Below are 19470 nucleotides of genomic sequence, written 5' to 3'. Positions count from 1 at the left end.
CTTGCTGAGAAAGGAGAGGAAAAGACTTGCTGAAAAGACTTTGCTGCTTTGTGCTTGAACATTCTCCAAGGGCTTGATCTGAGCTTGCCCCCTGAACTGAACCCCAGGACCAGTGGGTTCTCTGTGCTTTTGCTCGTCCTCCAATTCGAGCCGTGTGTGCATCCCGCTGGAAAGAGACTGCGCCCCTCATCGCCCCCTCCTAGGGCCGTGACACTCAGGAGCTTGCCTGCCGTAACCCCGTGAGAGCCCCGCTCCGTCCGGAGCCGCTCTCTGCCCTCGGGCTAGGTTGCCTGCACCCCTGTCACCGCCTGCCACTGGAGTGCGCTGAAAGCGCTGTCCCCCCTCCCGCCGGAACCCGTCCGACGATCGTGATCCCCGCTGGGTCCCCAGCCGCACTGTCCGTGCCCTGCGACCCCGCTTCGCTATCCCCGGACATCTCAGGCCGCGCCGCCCCCGCTGGGGAGACCCCCCCCCTGCACCGCCGTGCTAAGGGTCGCTGGCTGCGCCTGCCTGCCTGCCCACACCCGCTGTTTGAGGACCCAAGAACACTTCCCAAGCTGAGTCGCACCGACCTGTGCCGACTCTCCACATCACTAAAGGAGTTCCAGTATCGGGCTCGGGGCCCGCCCGGCCTTATTTCCCCGTTATCCTCACCGCACTGCACGCCCGTCTCACCTCCCGCCGCCCCGGAGCTGCCGGGAAGAGTTGTGCACGGCGCAGGCGTGCCTACGACAGATGCGTGAGCCGCGGTAGGCCTGAAGTAAGTCAAGACTGGAATCCCTCAAGTGACATTGGTAAAAGACTAAAAGAAGTACCCGCTTAAAGAACTGCTTGCCTGCTTCATAATCTGGTGGCATCGAAACAACGTTACTAGTCTTGTGATAAATCTGCATATTGAGATATACCTATTTTTACATAAAGAGCGTATTTTTACAGATCTAAGCCTGGTGTCCGTTTCTGGGGGGATTGATGTATTTACTGTGTGTGTGATTGTGAGTGCTTAACCAACAACGCCTGAAGAATCGCCTTGGCTGCTCACGCCACGCACCTAGAGGGTGAGCAAGGGTCATTCCAAAAGGGGTTATCCTTTGCCCTGACGTGGAGGAGAGGGTCCCTGCTTGACACAAGGACATCCTTGCGCCAATCAGAGATCCCCGACTCTAACATTGTTGGCAGCGGCTGGGATTTCGGATTTGCATTTGTAATTTGCATACAGTGAATTGTTAATCACCAGATAGTGAGAGCAGACCAAGTAACGCAGCCACAGGTTTTCATTTTCTGAACTTTGTTGAGACATCTGCCATTACTGCAACCATGCCTGGCTCACTCCCTGCTGGAAGAGCACTCTCTGTGATTTCTGGAATCGATGAGGTGGATTGGGAGGGACTGGAAGGTTACACAGTAGAGCAATTGAAAGGCTACAGTGTAAAACTCCGAGTTCCCCATGCTGGATTCAAGAGGAAGAACCAGTACACCAAGGCGTTGAGAGCCTGGAAGGAGTCAAGAGACCCACAGAATGCGGGGGACATCATCCCACCCGACAACCTTGGGGAGCCCAGCAGAGTCCTGTCCCCAGAGGAGCTGGCAGACAGGGCAGCAGACCGGGCGCACGCAATGGAGATGGCAAAGTTGGCAGGACAAATGGAAATGGAGAAGCAGAAGTTGGCCTTGGAGGCACAACAACGCCAAATGGATCATGACCTAAAAATGAGGGAGTTGGATCTCAAGATCAAGAGTTTAGACCGCTCTCCCTCTGGTGGCAGCAATATTGAGTTTTACAGTGCTGAGAGAGTAGTACGCACACCCAGAGATGTGGCGCCTGACTTGAAGGAGGGGGTTAATATACACCAGGAGGTTCAAGGGCATGAGGTAGCTCCAGTAATGCGCAGTATCCCTGAAGGGAATAGGGTAACTGGCGCAGGGGTTCATAGTCCTAGTGGAGGGAGGGACACTCTACTGACTCTAGCTGAGAGGTACAGGGAGAGGGGTTCCCCCAACATTGAAGTCCTGGTGGGTGAGTGTGAAGACCACCCAGAAGAGTGTGGGTTGTGGGACAGAGACAGTCAGATACTGTCTTGCCAGTCTCAGGAGAGTGGTGTGGAGTACGTGTGTGAGGCACTGGATGGTAAGGTGAAGGATAGTTTGGTTAACCCTGCTAGGGGGCTGTGTGATTCAATTGTGGGAGAGCATATTGTAAGTCCCTGTTTTCCAGAGCTATGCCAACACCTGTGTGAGGGTGAGTTCTGTGACCGCAGAGAGCCCACATTGGAGGCAGACCTTTTGGTGGATTCCAGAGGGTCTGGGGAGGCATTGGGGAGTGACCCTGTGGGGAGTGGCTCAGGTATCTTCCAACCCAGAGTGGTGGAAGTGGTGCAGAGTAGCCCAGCTAGGTCCCATGGTAGTGGGAGGGGTGTAGGGGCTCACGTCCTGTCTCAGGGGAGAAGGAGTGAGTGTGGGGCTGCGTGCCCCCAGGTGCCCGAAACCCAGTCTCAGAGCCTGGATGGTTCTTTAAGGGAACACCAGGCGGGGAGCCTAGGCTGTCCTGATGGGCCGCCCGTTGAGGGGGATCCCCTAGTGTCTGGTGAGCTGGGAGTGTCTGTAAGCAGGCCTCCATTAGTTCTGGTGTCTGGCAGTACCGCTCCAGTTGGGAGGGTGCAGAGGTCCAGATTGAGGGGTGAGTGGGGGAAAGAGTCCCCAGTGGAAGAACCAGTGGGTCAGGGGTCAGCCAGAAGGGCTGCGTCCCCCGTGAGTGACCATGGTGACACCACTTCTGTCCTGGGGGATCTTCAGGCACTGTCAGATGGACAGGGGTCAGGAGATCAGCGCCAGGCAGACTGTCACACGACACATGAGTTATGTGTCACCCTCAGGGGGGGCATGCGTGCTCCCCGGGAAGTCCTGGTGCGCCAGGCGAGCATTCAACCGTATGGGTTGGTCCCAGGGTTGGGAAGCCAGGTTCAGGTGTTGTCTGACCTGGAGGGTGGGACTACTGTAATTAGTGTCCTGACCCATGTTGCTTCTGGGGGTACCACGCCAGTTGGGAGTGGGCAGTACTCTGGAAGGGGGTGCAGAGGGAGGGAGACCTCGCCTCTGACCCCGGCTCAACTGAAGGGTTTAGACCCTAGGTTGGAGGGCCAGGTTCAGGGTGTCCCCCCGGACCTGTACGCCCAGTTGCAGGATAGAACCCCTGAACTGGTGGGCGAATTGTGTGGGACACCTGCCCCAGGTGCCCTGGCAATTCTGGAAGGGGGTACCACTCCAGGTGGGAGGGTACAGAGCCCCAAGGAGAAGGACCGGGTGTGGGAGAGGCCACCCCAGTCTTGGGTCCAGCCGCCGGGTACAGTCCTGGGGCTGGTGGGTCAGTGCCAGGATGTCATACCTGACCTGACAAGGGGGAGAATGGACAAAGGGTGCCAAGCACCTGGGGCTACTGCCCCCCGCTTCCTGGCGCCACAGAGGATTGAGAGCCCTGAGAGGCATACGGCCTGGGTCTCATCCCTGACTACTGTCAGTGGCCACTGTAGCATTTTGCTGTCTGTCTGTTGGGACACACCTGTGGGCCAGTTAAGGTTAGGTGCTGCACAGGTGGTGTCCACAGGTGAGGAGAAGGGTTCCCCATGGATTGGCTTGGTGGGCCCTGAGAGTATGGACAGAGGGTGTCCGATAGGTTCAGATTGGCGTAGAAATGGAGTCTGCCCCTGCAGTTGCGGGCCAGGTCCTTGTTCTATCGCCCCAAGCAGGGAAGACCATCACGGTGGTGATTGGTCTACCCTGCGTTTTGGCTGGAAGGGGGTGGTGTTGGACTTGGCCCTTTTTGCAGGGTCATCCCTAAACTTTTTGCCTTCCTCCAGTATTTTTTCTGACCTGTTGTTGGCTGTTTTATGACTCTGGGCACCTTACCACTGCTGATCAGTGCTAAGGTGCATATGCTCTCCCTATGGTAAAATGTATACATTGAATGGTATTCATGATTGGTTTATTGGATTTACTGTCAGTCCCCAGTAAAGTGCACCAGGAGTGCCAGGGCTTGTGAATGCCAATGCTGCTAGTGGGCCTGCAGCGCTGGTTGAGCCACCCACAGAAGCGGCCTTGTAAAATGTGTCTAGGGTCTGCCAGTGCAGAACCTGCGTGCAGTCTGGTACTGTCATGCTGGCTGGGCAAGTGCACACACTTGCCAGCCTCCAAACCTTCCCTTTGCCTCATGTTAGTCACCCCTATGGTAGGCCCACGGGCAGGGTGCATTGTAGGTATAAGGTAGGACATGCCCTGATGTGTGTGGCATGTCTTAATAGTGAATTACAGCCATTTTCATTTTTCACTATTGAAGGCTACCTGCTCTCCATAGGCCAGAATAGGCTGCTGGAGTTACTACACGCTGTGACCCCAGTGGACTCATAGAGCATGGTAGAATGTCAAGTTTAGTATGCCTGAACTCAGAATAATAAAATACTTCTTGTAGTCAAGTTTATTTTAGTATCCTGGGTTTGTAAATACTACTTTTAGAAAGTTAGTATTTAATGACCTGGCCATTTCAGTCCGCCTTTGCTGTGTGTGTGTGTGTGTTCTGCCTAGCAACAGTAAGGAGCAGGGTTGGGGGATCCCCAGAGACAGGCTGGCTGCCAGGTGGTGGGTAGAGAGATTGCACCAGGATGGGTGGGAGGAGTACACCTTGACTCGTGAATAGACCTGTGCTCTGCCACCACAAAGCCGGCTCCGCCCCCTGTGGAGCGGCTGATGTCTCTGCCCGGCTATTGAAAGGAAAGAGCAGAGTCACCATAACAAAGTGCTCCAGAACTGGACTGGGCCAGGCCTAGGCCCCCTAGCGCTAAAGAACAAAAGAATCACTGTATAAAAGTAGGAGCCTGGCTCCTAAGAAATCAGAATCCTGTTGTACCACAAAGAACCTCTGCCCGACTAGAAGGAGAAGAAGACGCTGGAAGGACTGGCCTGCTGCTTGCCTTGCTGAGAAAGGAGAGGAAAAGACTTGCTGAAAAGACTTTGCTGCTTTGTGCTTGAACATTCTCCAAGGGCTTGATCTGAGCTTGCCCCCTGAACTGAACCCCAGGACCAGTGGGTTCTCTGTGCTTTTGCTCGTCCTCCAATTCGAGCCGTGTGTGCATCCCGCTGGAAAGAGACTGCGCCCCTCATCGCCCCCTCCTAGGGCCGTGACACTCAGGAGCTTGCCTGCCGTAACCCCCGTGAGAGCCCCGCTCCGTCCGGAGTCGCTCTCTGCCCCCGGGCTAGGTTGCCTGCGCCCCTGTCACCGCCTGCCACTGGAGTGCGCTGAAAGCGCTGTCCCCCCTCCCGCCGGAACCCGTCCGACGATCGTGATCCCCGCCGGGTCCCCAGCCGCACTGTCCGTGCACTGCGACCCCGCTTCGCTATCCCCGGACATCTCAGGCCGCGCCGCCCCCGCTGGGGAGGCCCCCCCCTGCACCGCCGTGCTAAGGGTCGCTGGCTGCGCCTGCCTGCCTGCCCACACCCGCTGTTTGAGGACCCAAGAACACTTCCCAAGCTGAGAGTCGCACCGACCTGTGCCGACTCTCCACATCACTAAAGGAGTTCCAGTATCGGGCTCGGGGCCCGCCCCGCCTTATTTCCCCGTTATCCTCACCGCACTGCACGCCCGTCTCACCTCCCGCCGCCCCGGAGCTGCCGGGAAGAGTTGTGCACGGCGCAGGCGTGCCCACGACAGATGCGTGAGCCGCGGTAGGCCTGAAGTAAGTCAAGACTGGAATCCCTCAAGTGACATTGGTAAAAGACTAAAAGAAGTACCCACTTAAAGAACTGCTTGCCTGCTTCATAATCTGGTGGCATCGAAACAACGTTACTAGTCTTGTGATAAATCTGCATATTGAGATATACCTATTTTTACATAAAGAGCGTATTTTTACATATCTAAGCCTGGTGTCCGTTTCTGGGGGGATTGATTTATTTACTGTGTGTGTGATTGTAAGTGCTTAACCAACAACGCCTGAAGAATCGCCTTGGCTGCTCACGCCACGCACCTAGAGGGTGAGCAAGGGTCATTCCAAAAGGGGTTATCCTTTGCCCTGACGTGGAGGAGAGGGTCCCTGCTTGACACAAGGACATCCTTGCACCAATCAGAGATCCCCGACTCTAACATGTACCAAAAGACCAGGCGACTGGACTTCTGCTAGCACCGAGAGGACTTCAGGGAATGTTGACCCCGTGACCAGGTTCATCTGACATCCTTCGTTGATCGAGGAGTAGTCGCAGCAAGAATCCTGTTGAACGCATCGCATCAAAAGCTTCCTTGAGCATCTTCAGCATTCTTCATTTCTTGTATCAGGACCACTTCTATTAGAAAGCCCTGCACAGGATGAAAGTGCCTGGAACTGACTGAAGACTGCTTCACCTGCTGAGCTAACTGGTTCTGAGGACTTTGCTCGTCCCCCCCCGACTGGCTCCCTATTGGAATTGGTCACTGTGAGAAAGTGCCATCTTTCTTGCATGGTATGCCCCCACTTTTTGCTGAATTGCTGAATGTACTTTGACTGAGTGTGCCCTGGACTCCTGCCAATCAGGTGCCCAGGGCCTATGTTCCTTCCCTAAAACAAACCAAACCCAAATTGGCAAACCTTGGCCACATGTCAGCCCCTGGTAAATGGTACCCTAAGTACCCAGGGCTTGGTGACCCAGGAAGGCTCTAAGAGCTGCAGCACTCCTTGTGCCACCCTTCGAGGCCCCGTACCCTTACACACACACACACTGCCTTTGCAGGCTGAGTGTTTGGGTGCAAGACAAAAACAAAGTCGACATGGCACACATCCCTGTGTGCCATGCCCGTCTACAGCGCCAGGACGCCTCAGGGCAGCAGTGCGCTTTACAAGACACATACATACATACATACATACATACACTGCCATGGCATACATCAGTCACCCCTCTAGCTGGGTGCCTTATGCCAATGGTGTGGGCACAGGAGCAGGAGCCCTGTGCCCCTACAGTACCCAGGTCCATTCCTGAGCCCTGTAAGTGCAGTGCTACCATTTAAGAGTACATGGTGCTGAGAGCTCGTCAAACACGAGCTCCACAGCACCATAATGGCAACACTAAAGACTGAGAAGTTTGGTATCAAACCTCTCAGCACATTAAACCCACACTGATGCCAGTGTGGGATTTAATGTACTCAGCACCCCAGAGGGCATCTTAGAGGTGCCCCCTCAAACCTAACCTACAAATCCACGTCTGCTCTGAGGCTGCCTAGGCTGCCACCCCGCAGACATGTTGCTGGACCCCTGGGTAGGAGAGCCCCTGCTCTCCTGGTCCTGCAACAATGCACATCCTGGGCGAGGTGCTAAATCTCCTCCCCCCAGGATGGGCAGGGGGAAGCTTCAAAGGCATGCCGCCTCTGTGAGCTTCCCCAGGCCCCTGCAACCCCCCACTCTGGCGGGAAGCTTTGGCCGGAAACCCCAAATAAGGACAGGGGATGTGCCAGCCTGCCAACCCCACCCCTCAGGTGGGGGAGGCGAGGTGAAGCACATCTCTGGGCTCTCGCCATCTTGAAGATGGGGAGCCCTACCCTATCAGGACTAGGCTACTGCCCCCCTCCCACAGGAGAGAGGCAGGATAGGGGGTGTACCCACCCCAGGACAGGGACCCATTGGTCCCTGCCCTTCACCTACCTGTAACGCCCCTAAATCTAGTATTTAGGGGCACCCTGAACCTTCCTTCCCCAGATTCCAGATTCAAAACTACGAAGAGCAAGAAGAAAGAAGACCTGCCCTGCAGCTGCTGAAAAGAGGAAGACACCAACTGCTTTGGCCCCAGCCCTACCGGCCTGTCAACCCTCGAACCTGCTCCTGCTCCAGCCCGGCATCTCTTGTGGCCAGTAACCTCACCAACCCCGGAGGACCTGGCTACCTTTCGGCTCTAAGCCCCTGGGACTCCCATGAGTAGAGGCTCTACTCGAAACCTATCTCTAACCCCTGGCAGCAGCCCGGAACCGCGAACCCAGCACACTCTGCACCAGCCAAGCCTGGCCAGTGCCGGAGTGAACAAAGACCCCGAGGACGACCCCACGGCGAGTGTGACCCCGAGTCCGGCACCCAAGGACCTCCCTCAACACTCCTGAAGAAGCCTGCAGCCTCAGAACAAGGTGCCCCACCTACCACGATCAACAGAGGGTAAGATTTCCCGACACCTAAAGGCACCCCTGCACGCGGCGCCCCACGGCCCCTGTGCCCAATCCCGGGGTACCTACCTATCCTCCAACTACCCAACTTACCTCTCAAAGTGGTGGTGGCACCTGAGGAGTCCTCGTCCCCGAGCTTGCAGTCTTTTTCCAAACCAGAGATTTCCCATTGAAATCCATTGAGCGCCCGAAGGCTCAAAAGCCCTCTGCACCCAGCCGCCCGAGTGGCCCTGGCAGTGAAAACTCTACACCTACCTACTTCTCCTCTTGCCCTGAGTAAGTGACCAGGAGCCCAGCTCCCACAGCCGTGTGGCTTGCCAGTCAGCAGCCACCAAACAAGGCCCCCTATCCCTCATAGGATAACATTGGGCCTAACTCTCTCTGCACCCGGCCGCCCTAGAGCCGCTGAGGGTGAACCAACTGTACCTACCTGACCCTGGGAGACCCCTGAGTCTGTGCCCAGAACCTCAACTCTGCCAGTCGAGTACTTACCCTTAAACCGCAAACTCTATTTTCCTCATAGGGTAACATTGACTGGTTTTTTCCTGAAATTTCTTCTAAGTGTGGACTTTTCAAATCTTCAAATATTCACCAAAAATCAGCCGAGTGACAAAAACGAATTTACTCACCTGCTCTTAGGTGAGCTCCCAGTGCTGGATCTTGGTGCCCAGCACTGACTCTGAAAAATACCTACAACTGTACTTACCCTTAACTCAATTTTCTTCCATAGGAAACCATTGACTGTTTTTCTGTGAAATTTCTTCTAAGTGTCGATTTCTGTAATCTTTAAATATTCTTAAAAAATCGTATATTATCTGAAAACGTAATTACTTACCTGTTTTGGATAAAGGTCCCAGTACTGAGTCTAGGCACAAAGTACTGGATTACAAAAGTAACGAGAACATACTGTACCTGTAACCTGAATTTTCTGAGAACTGACCCTGGACTGAATCTAGGATCCAGTCCTGGAATTCCAAAAGTAATCTAAAAAGTAACCTGTTGCAAATAACTTGAATTTACCATTGAGCTCAATGTATTGTTGTGTTTAAAAATAGAGTTGCCTACTGCAACCACTTGCAACTGTTTACTAAAGTCTATTGCATATTGCAAAAGTATTTATATGAAACATCTCCTGTTGAGAAAGTATATTTTAAATCCAAGTGTTGGTTCTAAAATAAAACAAGCATATATTTTTTTATATATAACCTTTGGCCTAGAGTTCAGTCATTGAGTGTGTGAAACCATTTGCTGATTGAGTGTGTACAACAAATGCTTTACACTGTCCTCTGATACTGCCTTACTGCTCGACCAAGCTACCACTTTAGAGAGTAAGGTTATATCTAACTTTAACCTCTGTTAAACCCTGGGGGACTGTGGACTCTGTACACCCTGTACCTATGAAGGAACAGTATATACAGAGCCACTTTCTCACAGTCACTTAAAGTGACTCCAAGTGACCTTATTACAACTAGTCCAAACATTTTAGTGAAAAAGTTTCTAAGTGTCAAGTTTATAAAATTTGCCAGTGCTGGTTCGTGGTCAGTGAAATGCTTTGATTTATTATACCTTGTAAATTCTATATTCCCGGAACCCTCCAATTGATCTTTTTCACCGTGGTCTCTAAATAAAATCAACAAATATACAGTCTATTTTTTATAAATTGGTGTGGTGTCTTGTCGATTTATTTTTCAGTTGTTTTGGTGTTGATTAAATGCTTTACGCGTGTAGGTTTGTTTAAGTGTAGGAAACTGGGTTTTTGTTTCAGACCCCCCCCCCCCCCCCCCCACACACTTTTTGCCTGGTACTAGATGCAACTGTGACAGAAGTGTACTGGGTTCCTGCTAACCAGGTCCCCAGTACAAGTGTTCCTTCCCTAAATATTTACAATTGTTTCGCCAATTGGCAAACCTTTAAGTCCCTAGTAAATGGTATCCTGGTACCTAGGGCCTGAGATATTAAAGAGGGTCTTCTAAAGGCTGCAGCACAAATTGTGCCACGCTAAGGGACCCCTCACCAAGCACATGCATGAGTGCTATCACAGGCTGGGTGTCTTGGTGCAGACAAAAGCGAAAACTCAACATATCCCACATCCCTTTGAACAATGTCCCTTACCCACTGCATATGTTGTTTGTAAGTCACCCCTAGAGCAGTAGTGACAGCCCTGAGGCAGTGTGCTTAATATTATATGTGAGACAATATCAGCATGAGCAGATAAACCCCTGAGCTGGTTAGCCCCACTGCTGCCAGTGCAAGTGACCAAGGAAGGCATATTAGGCCATGTACTGGACACTAGTGAAAACTAGTTTACCCAGCTACATGATGGCTTCACTGAAAATAGGGATGTTTGGTACCAACATACACTGATTTTATTAAAACATGCACTCATAGGGCATCTTAGAGATGTTCCCCGAAAACCTACCAGCCTCTGGTGTGTTCGCTGACTGGAGTCTGCTGCCTGCCACTGAGACAAGTTTCTGATCTCCTATGGCGAGAGTCTTTTGCTCTCAGGAGGCCAGGAACAAAAGCCTGCTTGTAGGGTGAGAGCCTTTTGCTCTCAAGGGGCCAGGACTAAAAGCCTGTCCAGGAAGAGGGGGTACCACCCCCTCTCACAGGATGACCTGCTGATTAGCCTTCTTGGGCTAGCAAGCTTCAAAGAAGTCGCTGCCGTTGGAATGCGAATCTGGCTCCCCTCACAGCAGAGGAAGCCACCCTTCGTCCTAAGCCTTGTTGGCACCTGGACAGGTGGCAAAATTAGCTAGTGAGGTAGTAGTGCCACCCCTAGGCTAGTAAGACCCCTAACATAGGCGAAGTGGACACTAATTTTGAGCGGTAGCCATCTTTGTGTTGGCGTACCTAGGAATTCTAGGACAGGTTTATGACCCCAATGGTCAGTAACCCATTGGCTACTACTCTACACTCCCCTAACGCCCCTAAATTGAGCATTTAGGGGAGCCCATAGCACCAAAGAGACAGTTCCTGATAACCTAAGAGCCGCCGTACACCACAGAGCCGCCACAGCAGAGAAGACTGAAGAGATCTACAGACTTGGCCCCAGCCTTACTGGACTGTCTGCAGCCCTCAACAATCCTGTGTCAAAGACAACTCGTCCTGCAGCCCACCAACCTCCAAAACCCTGGGAGGGCTCTCTACTTTTAATAAAAAACAAGATCTCCAGAGAACAGTGGACCTGTTCAAAAAGAACAATCTTCAAGCTAAGACTCTGTGACCTGAAGAACTGCGAAACCTGCGACCCCCCCATTCCATCTCTGCACCAGTCACCTCCGGCCCAAGTACAAGTAGCCCACTGGTTCCAGTGAGGTTTCCCAGTGCTCCAGAGTCTGAGTTCACCATGAGCTGACCTCTCCCAGACTCCTCGATGTCGCCTGCAGCCTCTGCACAGAGACCCCCTCAACTGTGAACTGCTCTGGTAAGTTGATTCCAACACCAAAAGAGACACCTGCACCCGTCCGCCCTAGGCCGTGAAGAGGACCAAAGGTGTCTCTACTTTCCCCGCGCATACATTTATTTAAGACAGTCCCTACAGGGTTTAACACCTATTGTCTTTAGGAGTGACATTTCCTTGCACACTGTAGGATTTTGGAGACATTTCTGAGGAAGAAGTGTCTCAGAGAAGAGAGAGAGACTGACGTCAGTGCACAGGGATAGTGCCCCTTATAGGCCGTGCACGTCATTTCTGTAGTGAAACTGCAGCAGTGAGGAGACACATGGGTCAACTACTTGCTAACCGAGGCGCTACTGAAAAGTTTAGGGAACCAGACTGATGCCTAGGGATGATTCAAAAAGTGAGGAATCGATGGCCGCGTAGGTGCGAGGCTCCCGAGGACCTCCGCGACCTCCTGAATTAATCCTGGCGATATCCTGTCCTTGTTGAGGGGACTGTGTCGGGGAACCCGAGCTGAGGCGCCACCCGTTTTTCGGGCTCGAATTGGACCCCGGACACCGGTGGGAGCACCGATCGAAGGTTGCGGCCTTCTCCTCGCCGGCCCCCCGGATTGGAGTAGTGGGGCGATCCGGGGACAAAGTGAACAACAGCGGCGGGCAAGGCTGGGCGACTCGCGCACCCCGCACTTTCACTTTCGCTTTTGCGCCCTCCTTGCCCTCAGGCGAGGTAGGGGTGCGGTGGTGTGGTCTTGTCTAAGTGCCCGGCTGGCCTGCCGGCTGTGGGTTGGCCTGCGGTTCGGTGGTCGCCCCCGCCCCCCCCCCCGGAGCCCGTGAATTGGTATAGCGGCCCGTTCGAGGAGATTGGCACGACGGTGGGAGAGCAAGCATGTCCACCAAACAAGATGGCGACCGGGCGAAGGTGAAGACGACCCGCCGTGGCACGGCGCACCAAGCTAACAGTATGGACCGCTACACTCTCCAGAAGGGTTCTCCGGAGACATCGCGCACATCCCCGGCGGGCCCGACGGAGGCATCTGCTCAGCCTGTGGATCTGACCCTCCGGGACGTCATGGGCGCCATCGCAGAGATGAAGGCCTCGGTGGACCAGCGTTTCGACACCCTAGCGCAAAAAATAGACTCGGTCCTGGTGGATGTGAGCCTTGTGAGGGCAGACTTGTCCAAAACGAACGACCGGGTTGATTCCCTGGCCCACACCGCAACGAGCCTCACGATGGATGTGGTGGCCCTCCAAAAGGAGGTGCGCCGGCTTGGCCAGGCGAGCGCCCTGATGGACCGGCGACTGGAGGATTCCGAGGGTCGGGCCCGGAGGAATAATGTCCGTATTGTGGGGGTGCCGGAGGGACGAGAGGCGGAGGCGGCGGATCTTTTTGTGGAAGAATTGATCCTTACCCATCTCCAGCCCCGGGGGCTGAGTAAGCTTTTTGCGGTGGAGCGTGCTCACCGGGTCCCTGGGGGCAGACCTAAGACCGGTGCCCCGCCGCGGCCTCTCATTGCCCGGATTTTTAACTTTCGGGACAGAGATGCTATCCTCCAGACCTCCAGGCAACAGGGACCGGTCAAGCTTGACAACATGGATGTGCATTTCTACTCAGACTTTACTCCGGCGGTTCAGAAGCAGAGACAGAGCTTTCTTGGTGTTAAACGTCGCCTACGGGACCTGAACCTCAAGTACTCAATGCTTTTTCCAGCTAAGCTGAGGGTGGAGGTGGATGGTCGCACGCACTTTTTTGAACGGCCCGAGGCGGCTGGGGACTGGTTGGACACTCTGCCTGGAGATCGGGGCCGGGGGGGCGGGGGGGGCGCGGCTGGCGAGGAGGGCCCGCCGGATCAGAATTGAGGGGTGACTGAATAGGCCTTGCTCTGGACGATGTTCCTTCCCCATTTATTGATTGCATACGTTCCCCTCCTATGGAGGTCGTGCGGGGTCTGTTGGGGGCTTCCCTCCTCCTCTGGGGGACTAGTTAGTTTTTAGCTATGGGGCGACAGGCACACTGCACTTTGGGGGGGCTGTCTGGGCTCATGCAGGGGTGCAGGGAGGGGGGAGTTCTGTTGGGATGGGGGGGTGGGGGGGGTGTGTTGTTTGTTTGCACCGCAAGGCAAACCCGCTACTATATTGTTGTTTTTAAGATGCTCTGTGGGGGACGACCGATTGTCTCGACGTATGATGGGGGGTAGGGATTTGACTGTGTTGTCATGGAATGTTAACGGCCTGGGGGATAGGATTAAGCGTGGTGTGGTCCTGCAGTACTTGAAACGTATTTCACCAGATGTTGTCTTCCTGCAGGAGACACACCTTATAGGTAACTCCTTTCAGGCAATGAATCGGCGGGGCTATCGTTTGGCGGCCCATTCTGGCTTCACTTCCGGCTCGCGGGGGGTGGGTATTATGATCAAGAACTCGCTCCCGTTGGAGATCGATGAGGTGCGCCATGATGAGAGGGGACGCTACACTGTCCTGGTGGGAAGAATGGAGGGTAGAGTGTTTATTTTGATATCAGTGTACGTCCCGCCTGGGTTACAAGCCACCACATTTGCGGACCTGGGGCACCTCCTCCTGGACCTTCCGAGTGGCCTGCTGGTGGTTGGAGGGGACTTTAGTGCGGTAGCTTCTGGGTCCATGGATCGCCATCCCCCCAGGGACCTCCCCCGGGCACAGGCGTGGCTGCCCGGCCTTTTAGACACGTTGGGCCTGGTGGATTGCTGGCGACTAAAGCATCCCGCACAGCGGCAATACACCTTCCACTCGGGTGCCCATGGTAGCCTCTCGCGGCTTGATTACATCCTTGTCCCGGCGGCCCATGCAGGGAGGGTGGGGGAGGTGCGCCATCTGGCGCGGGGTATCTCAGACCACTCCCCATTGCTGTTACATTTCGATGTCTTCCCGAGGGGGGATGGCAGGGTGGCTCCAATTAATGCATGGTATTTGCGCGACCCCACCATTCGTGCCGATTTGATCAAATCCTTACAGCGTTATTTCGACGAGAATGTGGGGTCGGTCCCTTCGGCCATCTCCCTGTGGGAGGCTTTTAAGGTAGTTCTTAGAGGGGAGGCCCTCTCCTTTATTTCCCATGCCCGGCGGCGCGAGCGGGAGGAGGTGACCCGGGTAGAGGCCGAGATTGCAGAACTGGAGGGTGACCTGGGGAGCGGGGTAATAGATGCCAAGCTGCATGTTCTACATCTAAAGCAGGCGGCCTATCGGGCCCTCGTCACGGAGGCGGCCAGGGGCCTCAGTCGAGAGCAGCAGGGGCGATTGTATGATGTGGGTGATAAGGCTGGCAAATTGATTGCGTGGTTGGACAAGAGGGAGAGAGCGAGTCGCGTGGGTCCTTTGATTGAGAGTGCGGATGGTGCGTGTGTCACCGAGCCGGAAGCCATTGTCTCCTGCTTTGCGGATTATTTCCGCGAAGTCTACTCCCCGGTTTCCCCCTGCTCGGAGGAAGATTCCCATGCCCTGCTTCGGGACATCGCACTGCCCTCCCTTACGGTGGAGGACAGGGATTCGCTGGACGCTCCTCCCACCTCGGACGAAATTGCCTTGGCTATTCGCTCGGTTGCATCCGGCAAGGCCATGGGCCCCAATGGTATCCCCATCGAACTATACAAGCTACGCCCGGATGTGTTGGCGCCCCACCTGCGCGCGATGTTCCTGGCGGCACACTCGCAGGGTTCCCTCCCGCCGGACCAGCGTCTGGCTACAATCGTGGTGATCCACAAGGAGGGGAAGCCCCGTGAACGGGTCGCATCCTATAGGCCGATCTCGCTCTTGAACGCGGAGCCCAAAATCCTCGCCAAGGTGTTGGCCAACCGGTTGGTTGGCGTGGTGGGCGACTTGGTCCACCAAGACCAATCTGGCTTTATACCACACCGCAACACGGCGCTCAATCTACGGCGCTTGCACGGTGTGCTCGCGCGTGTCCCATTTGTGCGGGAGCCGGCCATCTTGGCGACCTTGGACGCCACCATGGCGTTTGACACGCTTGAGTGGCCATACATCTGGGCGATGCTGGCGAAATTTGGATTTGGACCGGGCTTTATTAGCTGGGTCAAATTGTTGTACTCGGGCCCCTTGGCGCAGGTGGTGGTGAATGGGCGAGTCTCGGCCCCGTTCGCGCTGGGGCGGGGCACGCGACAGGGTTGCCCCTTGTCACCTCTCCTGTTTGCACTGGCCCTGGAGCCCCTGGCGGAGTGGCTGCGGTGGCACCCTTCCATCCGTGGTCTCCGCTGGACCCCCGAGCATGAGGACCGTGTGTCCCTCTATGCTGATGATATCCTCCTGTATCTCGCCTCCCCGCGTAAATCACTGATCGTCCTGGTTGATGTTTTGCGCTCATTCGGTCGCAACTCAGGCCTTGTCATCAACTGGGCGAAATCCTGTGTATATGTGCTTTCCGGGGAGGCTCCGGTCCTACCACGGGACTGTCCGATCCAGATTGCCTCCCAGGGGTTTCGGTACCTGGGGATATATATCACTCTTGACCCGGAGGCCCGCTATGAGCGGAATTTGCTGCCCCCCCTCCAGCGCTTGAAGGAGGACGTGGTGCGCGGCGGGGTTTGCCGCTTTCGCCGCTCGGCCGAGCGGCCTTGTTCAAAATGATGTCCTTGCCGCGCTTCCTTTACGCCCTCCAGAATACTATGGACTTGGTTCCGGCACGCTACTTCCGTGAGGTGGAGGGCCTCCAGCGGCGCCTGTTCTGGGACGGGAGGCCGCGCATTGCTCTGGCTAAATTGACGCTCCCGTGGTACGATGGGGGGGTCGCCCTCCCGGACATTAAACGGTATTACTGGGCCACCCAACTGGCTGCAATTAATCATGGCCTTTACGGGCCCGCCTTGAACCCGGCGTTTGAGATGGATAAGATGCTCCTGCCCGGTGGCGACTTCAATCGAGCGCTTTACTCTGCCGCGCCCGACCCCCGTCTGACGGGACCGACGCGTGTCATGGTGCGTGTCTGGCACGCGGCTAATGCAGCTATGGGGTGGAAGGACCGTTTGACCCGGGCGTCACCGCTATATGCGTCTGAGAGGTTGGGCTCCCTGTGGACATCGAAGGGCTTTGAGAAGTGGGACACGATCGGAATCAGCACTGTGGGAGATCTCTGGACGAGGGGGGGATTCAAGACTTTTGCGACGCTGCAGACGGAGTTTCAGCTGCAGGGCAGTGAGTACTTTCGGTACCTACAAGTCCGCCATGCGCTGGGCTCCGTCTTCCCGGATGTCGCGTCCATTCCGGAGTCTTCCCCCCTGGAGGACAGAGTGCTGGATGGCCATGTCCCAGACAGCACGATCTCCCTCATATATAAAAAACTGATCAACGACAGATCGTGCCTGCTGACTAGTCTCCGCGAGGCCTGGGTTGCCGACGGGCTAGAGCTGGACGACGAGGATTGGATTTCCGCGGTGGCCTCTCCAAAAGAAGTGGCCATCCCGGCTCGCCTTCGTTTTTTCCAGCTTAAGATCCTTCACCGGGTTTACGTGACGGGGCCAAGGCTTCTACGTATGGGCTTTGCTGGTGACGGAATGTGTAAGCGTGGCTGTGGCGCGTTGGCAACTTTCATGCATATACTGTGGGAGTGCCCAAAGGTGGAGCGATTCTGGCGTGGTGTGCATGAGGTCCTGCGTGTGGTTACGCGTGTCGCGCTGTTGCCTGAAGCGAGGAGATGCTTGCTGAATGTGTGGGAACCAAATGACTATTCGGTCCCGCAGACGCGGTGGGTGACTCTGGGATACATGATAGCTAAGCGTGACATTGCTCAATTGTGGGGATCCCAGAGGCCCCCTGCGGTGTTGGCCTGGAAAGAACATATGGATTGGTGTATGTTTCGTGAAAAGGTGGTGTATGTGGCGAGGGGTAAGCCTGGGGCGTGGGTGAAAATCTGGGGCCCCTGGAACGCCTACCGCGGGGGTATTTGTGAGCCGCCACAGCTACCGGCTGCCTCGCCTGCTCCGTCTCCCTAGATGGCCCCCCTCTCTCGGCCTTGGGCACGCGGTCCCCCAGTCCCTGATCTATTCCCATTCCCCTCTCCAGAGTTCTGCTGCTGGTTGGGATCCCCCACTTATGGAGCACGTGCTGTCACTTTGGATCGCGGGTTGCCTTGCGGGTGTGGTTTTTTGTGTTGTTTTGTTTTGATAAAAGGGAACCGTACTGTGGGCATGGAGCTATGCGGCCTGCAACATTGATTTCTCCTGTTTTGCTAATCTGCACTGCCAAGAGACTCTTACTGTATGTATGCAATATGCTTTTGTCACTCTAGCGGCCGGCCGAGTGGTTGTAGGCCCATACCTGTAACTTTTTCAAACTGCAATAAACGGTTTAAAAAAAAAAAAAAAAAAAAAAAGTGAGGAATCTGCAATTAGAAGTCACTTTCAGAAGTGCAGCTCTCTCGCAGGAAGAGGAGGTGAGTAGGTTTTACAATGGCATGAGAAATGCAGCCGGTGTCTAAGTGGTTAACTCTACTCATACACAAAGATAGACAGCAGCAGCCTTGTACAAACGGAACCACCATATCAAGTGGCTCATGCACATGAAGGCAATTGACTCCATCAGGCACTTATCAGGTAAAAAAAACACTTCTCTGTCTAACAATGCATGTCATAGATCTAATAAAGGTAAAAGATCCACCTGTTACAAGTGACTGCAAGGTCTTTGGCCATCAAGAGCCGAAAGATCATCCCTCCACAGGGATACAGGTAAAAAAATGCCTGTATCTCCAGACTCTAATTATGGAGACCCCACGGTCAGTCCACAAGCAGCCTAGGTGGAAGGGACCATAGTAGCCTTCTGAAAGAGGCGTGCACATTGGGAGCCTCTTCTCAACTTTAAAGCTAAGCCTGCATATATCTCACTTTGGAAAACAGGAGGACTACCATTGGACTCAGAAGACTGTTCTGTTGAGAAAAACACACAGGGATAGCCTAAGAAAGGACAAGACAACACAGCTTAACAAAGCTCAGCTCCTGAAAAAGCCGACTTCAGGATAAAAATCAGATAAGTTAGATGGTATTTGAAAGTTAAGGGAGAGTGCCAGGTAATGGTACATATACACACATATATATATCAGATTTTTCATGTCACAGAGAAAGTTGTGGCATTTTAGAAATAGCAAACCGCTGAAGTGACAGAGAGAACAAAGTCATTAATAAGTACCATTAGTAGACATTCTTGAATGAGTACCTTTTATTATTTTTTCATGTCTGATTGAACACCTTGTGAGGAATAGTAAGCACTACATAAACAAATGAGTGAGAGTGAGAGTGAGAGTGAGAGTGAGAGTGTGAGTGTGAGTGTGAGAGTGAGTGTGAGAGAGAGAGACAGAGACAGAGACAGAGTGACAGAGAGAGAGACAGACAGAGACAGACAGAGAGAGACAGAGACAGACAGAGAGAGACAGACAGAGACAGAGACAGGGACAGAGACAGAGAGAAAGACTGCGCGTGTGTCGGTCTCCCTCTCTCTGCGGAGAGAGTCTCGGTCTGTCTGTGGTTCAATGGTGGCAGTGATCAGAGTCATTCTCAAGGAAATATTGCCTTGTTTCACAGAACAAGCAAGAGACCATCCACGTATGTCTCTCAAAATGAACAGCTTGACCAGAAAAGGCCATTCACAGGAATGTCCCTGTTTCAGAAACTCACCTGAAGGGCCAATGGGGTGCTCCCATCCTGTGCTTTTGTCCAGCAAGCAACCAGTTTTTCCACATTGCCAGCACAAATGTAGCATAGACAGGCCTGAGTTTGCAAAAGGATGTCCCCTTCATTTTCAAGCCGACTGCCAAGGAGATCTGAGGGTTTTAAAGAAAAATAAACTATTCAACTTTTAAATAGTGGGGAGCCCTGCAGCAAAACATGGCAACATATGACACTGCTTATTATGAAGCATAAGGTTTTCATTTCAA

General features: G+C 54.0%; 1 protein-coding gene across 26 annotated transcripts in view; it reads right to left on the bottom strand.

Annotated features, from left to right (window-relative positions):
* The window catches only part of SEC31A (SEC31 homolog A, COPII component), a 350984-nt gene that overhangs the window by 82590 nt on the left and 248924 nt on the right, over positions 1 to 19470 (bottom strand). For all 26 annotated transcript variants that reach the window (XM_085641210.1, XM_085641201.1, XM_085641203.1 and 23 more), the window contains one exon: positions 19211 to 19356. In XM_085641210.1, the coding sequence (XP_085497336.1) occupies positions 19211 to 19356 (146 nt within the window). The remainder of the gene's footprint in view (positions 1 to 19210; positions 19357 to 19470) is intronic.

This window comes from Triturus cristatus, chromosome 2_2 (assembly GCF_964204655.1).
Source record: "Triturus cristatus chromosome 2_2, aTriCri1.1, whole genome shotgun sequence".
NCBI lineage: Eukaryota > Metazoa > Chordata > Amphibia > Caudata > Salamandridae > Triturus > Triturus cristatus.
The sequence above is the reverse complement of the archived record's forward strand: the minus strand, read 5'-3'. Positions and strand labels throughout refer to the sequence as shown.